Consider the following 7500-nt stretch of genomic DNA (forward strand, 5'->3'; position numbering starts at 1 on the left):
CCAAAAGCACATGGATACAGAGCTGTGGCATTTACCAAAACGACAACATTCTGTTTTGAAGTTTCCCTTTTCTTTAATAATTCATTGACTCCTGAACCGCGCTCCATTGACAAGTAAAATCATCTAACATTAGACAGAGTAAAATCTGTTAAGTCTAACTCCCAGGGTCAATGGGTGAACTATTGTGGAAATACCATAAAAACTAGTGTATAAGCCACATCTTTTTGCAGAAATATAGGGCTCAAAATCGTGGGTGTGGCTTATATAAGAGGCCATTGAAATGGGGTCACAAATAACACTAAAAATCAGTAATTGAAGATTAACAGTTCAAACGACGTGACTCGGTCCAGACTCCTTCTGTAAATGACCATGTGGTTAATAAGTAAATGTTTTGTATCTTTCCCTGTGCTTCATTTTCGCTCAAATATTAATTTCATCGTTTTTATTTCAACTTTGGGCTTTAACAATGAAGACAAGTGTTGGCAGTTCCAAGAATTAGAGAAATCAAGTAAAGATAGGCTCTTAAAAAGTATTTTAGGAGTTGATTAACTGTTTCACATCGCTACAAATACACAGCATTAGATTTCAGCAAGTTTATCACAAACAAACGCACAATTTACTTTCCAGAGTGCTTTTTTCAAGTTTTTGTTTTTTTCTCAAAATCATGCTTGAAATTTGTGGGTGCGGCTTACACACAACTTTGTACGGTACAAGAATCATTGTCCCAAGATTGGATGGCTTATAAAAACCAGTATAAATTCTGCTACCCAAATATCTGGGATAGAACAATGTCCACTCTGTGTACAGCATTAAGTTATGGCCATCTCAACTTTATATTGGGTTTTTTTTCAGCAATTTTATCCTGTGAATTACCTGAGAAACATTGCTTTGGAGAATGCTAGGACACCATTTGTGTTTCTAAGTGATGTAGACTTTGTTCCTGTCCCTGAAATGTATAGCTCCTTGAAGTATGTCAATAGTACACTGTATGAGAATCTTTAAACTATTCTAATTCCTTATTGCTTTGAGGACATTGTGGGCCCACAAAATGGAAATTTAATTTTGCTTTCTCTGCATGAATGTTGACCCTTTTGATTACTGGAAAGTTGGTGGCATGAGTTATACAGTTAATTTTAAAAATATTAATATACTGATTGGAAAGCAGCTTACACTTTGGCATTCAGGGGAACTAAAATTATGAGTATCATTAACTTTCTATACCAACTCTTCCTACTAACTTGTTTCTCATAAAAATTGGTATCAAACAGGACCCACAATGTTTACTTTTGCAGCCGTGCCCCTGAAGATTTTAGTCACCTTTTCTGGTATTGTCCAAACGTTAATATGATTTGGAAGGTTCTGACCGATAAACTCCTTGGTTGTCAACTTATCCCTCTAGACTATTTGAAAAATATCACAGCTTTTTGGGCCTAAAGCTGGACACATCAAAGTTTGCTACTCAATTGAATTTCTGTTTTCTACTTGCTAGACATTACATAATGTTGCTGCAAAACCAGTAAAAAGATCCCTTGTGATCAGCTAAATATGTTTTTTGTGGTACTCAAGTCCCAAATTAAAATTGAATCCTATAAACAAGCCCCTACTTTGAAAAAGTGGGATCCTTTAGTGCCGCTCTTCAACAATGATTTTTAGCAAGCAAATTAGTATGCTTTCCCAAACAATCTACCCCCTTGCTTTTTTGAGATGCTATTGTTTATATCATGAATTAATTTTCCTTTTAATTTTTTCTTTGTTACTGCTTGCTACTGAAACTTTGTCTTTCCCCATTTATCAAAACATCTCATCTGTCTGTCATTACTTTTAGAATTTATTTATATTTTTTTCTCTCAATTTAATATGTTTACCGTCAAGACTACTGTTATTTTTTTCCTATAATTATTTGTAACTGTAACTAGTGTTATTTAAGTAATGTATCGTAAGGAATTATGTAATGTTGTACGGTTTGTTGTGTTGTCAAATAAACAAATAATTTAAAAGATATAAACTGCCAGCTTTAAAGACAATGGCCGTATTTATACTAGAGGACGTCTAAGATGTTTTAGACGACTAGTATAAATATGGGAAATAAGGTGGACGCATTAAACGTCAGACGAATTAAACCTCTCAAGTTAAGTGTGTCTAAATGACACACTTAACAGACGTCTTAGTTGTCTCAGATGTCTAAGCCGTCTAGTATAAAGACAAGACGCACTTAGCAATGAAGGGCACATAGTCTCTTTGGTGATTAAATCCAAGGATCTTTTGACAAAAATGATGAATTTGATTTCTAGCTGTTGAAGTTAAGTGCGTCCCGTATTTATATTAGTCGCACTTACGGCCAGATGTTTAATCCGCGTGGAGGTCTTAGACGTCCTGTAGTATAAATACGGCCAATGATTATAACAATATAATGGATATTTTTTCATTTCAGACAAACGCTGAGAAATACTGCAAAGGTGAACAGAAAGGTTGGTTAGATTTACTCCTAGTCTTATTCATGTGTTGTAAATTTTTCAATTCTCCAGACCCACCACCCCTATTGACAAGTAAAATCTCCAATATGAAAGCGTTTTTTCCAATCTATTTATCTGCATTTAATTTTGATTACATTTTGATGTTCATGTTCAAACTAATAATTTGCTCTCTTTGGAAGGCCCTGGTTGTTCCAGCATTTGAGACATTACACTACAAAGTAACCTTTCCCAAAACCAAAGCTCAGCTCCTGACAATGTGGGACCTTGGTACAATGTTTACCTTTAGGTAGGTAGAAGAGCTTAATGTGTATTCATTTACCTCTTGCCTCAACGCTAAAAATTAATACTAAACGAAAAAAAGAAAGATTTCATTAATTTATGGTCAAACCTCCCCTTAGCTTATTCACACTTGTGGTAAGACCTGCAGAAGCTACAAGTTAGCAACAAGAAAAAGTATTTTTACCTCAATTGCTTGTAATCTTGCAATCTGATTGGCAAATTTGCTTTTGTTGATAAGGGTCTAGACAATTCAACTCGCGTCATGTTCATGTCAATGTTTCACACAATTGTAACAGCCAATCAGTAATGCTCATTTTGGAAATAAACCACAGTCAGTCCACAACATTTTGACAACTGTGGTGAGGAATATCACTGTCGATAAGAGCACACTGGTCAGACAACACTGAACCACACTCCCATCATTAACTTTAACCCTTTAACTCCTTTTCCATCCCCCATTGATGACTAAATAAAAATCGTCAGGCATAATTTTAGACAGAGTAAAATATTTAAATGTCACTCTCATGATTCATGAAAAAGTTAGCAGTGAGCAACAGCAGAGTCTGCAGTCATTTATGGTCAAACCGTTACCTTGACCTTTATGGTCAAACGTTACCTTCGCGGGTAACAGTGCACTGTTGCCCTCTTTTGCCGACTTTTGGCACGAAACAGTTTTATTGTTAGATGTCATGTGACCTCGAAGTAACCAATGAGAGCGTGCGTTGCTGGGAGAAAAAACTCCGCGATATAACAACATAGAATTTTGGTTTGATTGATCACAGCCCCATTAATAATTGCCTCAGGCATAAATGTGAATCAGTAAGCTTCATCATTATTATCACTGCATAAGTTCTCAAGTGTCATTCATGTCAAGCTTTTTTTTTCAGGCACCATGAGTGGAGCAAGGGTCATGCACCCACAAATTATGCAAAGTGGAGGTCTGCAACAACTCCATACACAGTAAGAACTTTGTAAGAGCCAAGAGCTGCCTTCAGGGCTTAAAACATTGCGCATGATGCCATGAAATTGAGCCATAGCTTTCAATAAAGGTTTTTTAATATTAAGGGTGGACTCTGAACTGCATTGCCAAGTGCTATGGGTACGTAACTGAAAAAAGGCATGTAACATATCTCCTTCAGTACAGTTATTTGTCATAATAATAATGATAATGACAGCACTTGATGATGATTGTACTCCAATAATTTAGCCTTTTACTATAAAAAAATGTGCAGTGAGCAAGTTAGTGCATTCTGTCTAACATTTCTTTCCCAGCTTGGATGTGATGTTGCCACCATTTTAGATCAGGAAAAAGTCAATAAATTATACTTCCCCAGAAAGGTTTTTTTTTTTTTTTTTTACTTCCCCAGAAAGTTAACAATGGTTTATGTAGATGGGTATGGCTCTTTTTTCAGGTCCAGTGGGAGGAAGACTTTGAACCTTACATTGTAGTACAGAGGAATGTCACCAGATATGATAAACGATTTGTGGGCTTTGGATGGAATAAGGTTTCTCATATCATGGAATTACAAGCTCAAGGGTGAGTGTGATCGATGTTCAGATTCTCATATGGCATTGAAGCAGTTGTTTTGATCTACAAAAACAAAATCAATTTGGCTTGCTACTGTACCCAAACTGACTCTTAGAGACTTAACAACAAAAATAATGACTTAAATACAGAAGAAGCTAGTACAGTACCAAAGTAGTAATAGTCAACTTGCAAGGGCTGTGACACTGCATGTACCTGTCTCTTTACGTTTAATAATATTATAATAATTATGAAAGCAATTCTGTGAATAATGCATGCTCATTGATCAGAATGATATAAAGCAATTAAAAATGTGCAATGAGGTGGATTTGCTTTTTACAGTGACGGAAATTAATGCAGTAATGGCATTTTTCTACCCATTGTTTTTGTATGTTTATCCTTGGTTTGTTCAAGGTCTTGGTGATGTGTCTGTTTGTTGTCAAAACACCTCTGTAATGACAGGTAGTAAGTAAAACCTATTGTCAGTGGCAAGCTACAGGTGTAGCGAACACTGACCTTTAACCATTTTTACGATCTATGTTTCCAAAAGAAATACATGTAAAGTACAGGTTGCGATACCAGTCAACAACAGAAATCTTTACTTTATTTATGATATTCAACTACAATATTTATTATGGCCCGAGAAAAATAACAAATAAAATTAATTTTGATTGAAATATTTGAAATTAAAGAGATCACAGATGGCAGCAGTTGCTCACCAACATTTTCCTTTTTGCAGGTACGAGTTTGTTGTGGTACCAAATGCCTTCATTGTACATATGCCCCACTCACCCTCATTTGACATTTTTAAATTCAGATCAAGTTCATTGTACAGACGGTAAGTGTTGCCCTGGTTCCTTTATCCAACTCCATGCAATCTCCATTTTTATAATAATAATATAATTTGTTATTTTAGATTGTAAAGAATTCTCAATCTTGCTATTAAAATGGGCTCTAATTTTTTTGTGAAAACACATTCTTTGTCAACAAATGTAAAGTGAAACTAAAAGTAGACTGAATTGAATGTACATGTAATAGACATACTTTCTGGACCACTTCCTGCATCACAAATTATTTTTAAAATCTCGTCGGCTTTTTCGTGAACTACTCGTGACACCGTTTGGTCTGTGAGGCCATAATCATTATAATATTTATTTTGGATCCTCATTACAAAGTAAGAAATTCAGGTTTCTTTCAAGCCACCACAAATTTACTAGAGTAAGTTGCTTGTTTTGAATTTACACTCTGCTATTCTTTTCAAAGGTGCTTGAAAAAGTTGAAACAAGAATTTGTTCAAGATCTCATCTCAAAATATGGAGGGGAACAATTTGGAGACATTGACCTGGATAGTTAACAAGAGATAAACTTGGTTTATTGTCACCTAACATTATTTATTTAAAAAGGTCATTCATTTAGTTCTACATATAGAAAATAGTACATAGTGTCATGTTATTATAATTTACTAGTATTTGATTTTCGTACAATCTTAAAAGAAGAACTCAGAAGCAGAATTCAAAGTAGTGACAAATGTGTGGCCCAAATTTGATTGGCTTGAAACACTCTGGGATTTTATAGGGTTATGGAAGATACCAGTATGTATGAAAACAATGCTCTATTTTTTTCACAGCAAGTATAAAGATTGATTTATTAATTGTTTTTGCGCCCATCTTAGGATTCATCTAATTTATCTCTGATTCTCAAAAAACATTATGTCAAACATTTGAGAAAAGGGTTTTATTTTTATAGTTCTTACTTAAGTTGCTCTGTAGGGTCACAACATTAGAACTTGTTCCAGACCCATAGTCAAGAGAAGAGAAATTTTATTAATTAATTAAGGTACAATTATTTTTGGCTTTTTTAATGCACTTTTTTGCATTTGCCAGTCCAATCTTTCCTGAAGTGTCAGGTTACACACTTAAATATACTTTTTTCCTAATTTAGCTGATAATAAACCAAGTTTTTTCTCAGATCCATTGATACATTTACAAATCGTACCAATAGTTTTGTTGGAGTTTCAGTTTAGGAGATACTGTTAAGAGTTCATGTGGGATTGTTATTTATTTGAAACCATTTTATTACAAAAATTGTGAAATATTATGAACGAATCATGTTTTGTTGGGCTTAATTATACAGAACCCTCTAGTTAAAAGTTGTGAAATTTCAGTCTTTTCTACGCTCAGCAAATTGAAGAACGTCTCTCCACTGTCAATGTAGCTTTTACAGTTTACCTTTGAAAACCTTTGTTCTAGCCTCAAAATGCAACAATTTACTTTTTGTGAAAACTGCTATTTTGCAGTGTTTTTGAGCGCTTTTAGAGCAACAGCCTCTTGAAAAGTTACAACTCAAACTTCAAAGTCCTTTTTTGCAACTCTCTCTTTCAAGTGCCTCCCCTCCTTGTACTTGAGGTTTTAACACCCCCCCCCCCCCCCCTACAATTAGAAGCTCTATGTCCCTGCTCTTTGTTTGGCAGCTATCAGGGTTTGAACTTAGTTTAATGAAAGATGTTTTAACAACAACTTGTCGAAATATTAAAATATTACCATAAGTTTTTCATAACAAGCATCCTTCTATTTAGTTCGCCTCTCCTGTTGGCATTTCTTTTGTCCCCCACCCCACCCCCCCTCCCCCATCAAAAAAATGAAAAAAGAAAAAAAAAGAAACAAATTACAGTTTTCTTTGTTGAAGTTGATTTTTTCTTTGAGATCCAATTAAGCTTTTCTTTTTTGATATGGTACGCCAACTACACGAAGGCCAAAAGATTACCAACATCACCATGCACTGCAGTCACTTTTTATTAGCATGAGATAATTTTCTAAGCTGTAGGTTGCGGTTCCAGAATTCATGATAGGCCAGTTACCTACAAGAAGATAATATTGTTACTGTTATGTAGTTTTTCCTGTTCAAAAAGTCAAGCTCGAGGTGTTGGCAGCTGAATACTGTGATTTAAACTCATTGAGACATTGTGGTAGTGAGAGAGATGTTCTTCAATATATTATATCTTTCCTTGGCATTGGTTGTGAGCACTTTTTAGTAAGAGTTTATCTTTTATATTTTATATGTTACTGTATTGAGAATTATGTATAACTTGAAAAGGAGAATTATTTTTATTTATACCAGCACGTTTTTGAAAAAAAAATTTTTTTTCATGGTCTGAATATGGACTTGAATGTGTGTTAAGAAGTAAAATAAAGTGAAATGAATGTAACAGTAATTTTGAATGTC

General features: G+C 34.6%; 1 protein-coding gene across 2 annotated transcripts in view; it reads left to right on the forward strand.

Annotated features, from left to right (window-relative positions):
• Positions 1-6421, forward strand: part of LOC137970950 (xylosyl- and glucuronyltransferase LARGE1-like) — a 35554-nt gene extending 29133 nt beyond the window's left edge. The window contains exons 17-23 of one of the 2 annotated variants that reach the window (XM_068817625.1): positions 853-968; positions 2432-2468; positions 2654-2760; positions 3641-3713; positions 4166-4290; positions 5018-5116; positions 5542-6421. In XM_068817625.1, the coding sequence (XP_068673726.1) occupies positions 853-968; positions 2432-2468; positions 2654-2760; positions 3641-3713; positions 4166-4290; positions 5018-5116; positions 5542-5632 (648 nt within the window). In that variant the 3' untranslated portion in view covers positions 5633-6421. The remainder of the gene's footprint in view (positions 1-852; positions 969-2431; positions 2469-2653; positions 2761-3640; positions 3714-4165; positions 4291-5017; positions 5117-5541) is intronic. The other variant, XM_068817626.1, reaches the window with a different exon arrangement.
• Positions 6422-7500: the final 1079 nt, after the last annotated feature.

Source organism: Montipora foliosa, chromosome 9 (genome assembly GCF_036669935.1).
Source record: "Montipora foliosa isolate CH-2021 chromosome 9, ASM3666993v2, whole genome shotgun sequence".
In the NCBI taxonomy this organism is placed as follows: domain Eukaryota; kingdom Metazoa; phylum Cnidaria; class Anthozoa; order Scleractinia; family Acroporidae; genus Montipora; species Montipora foliosa.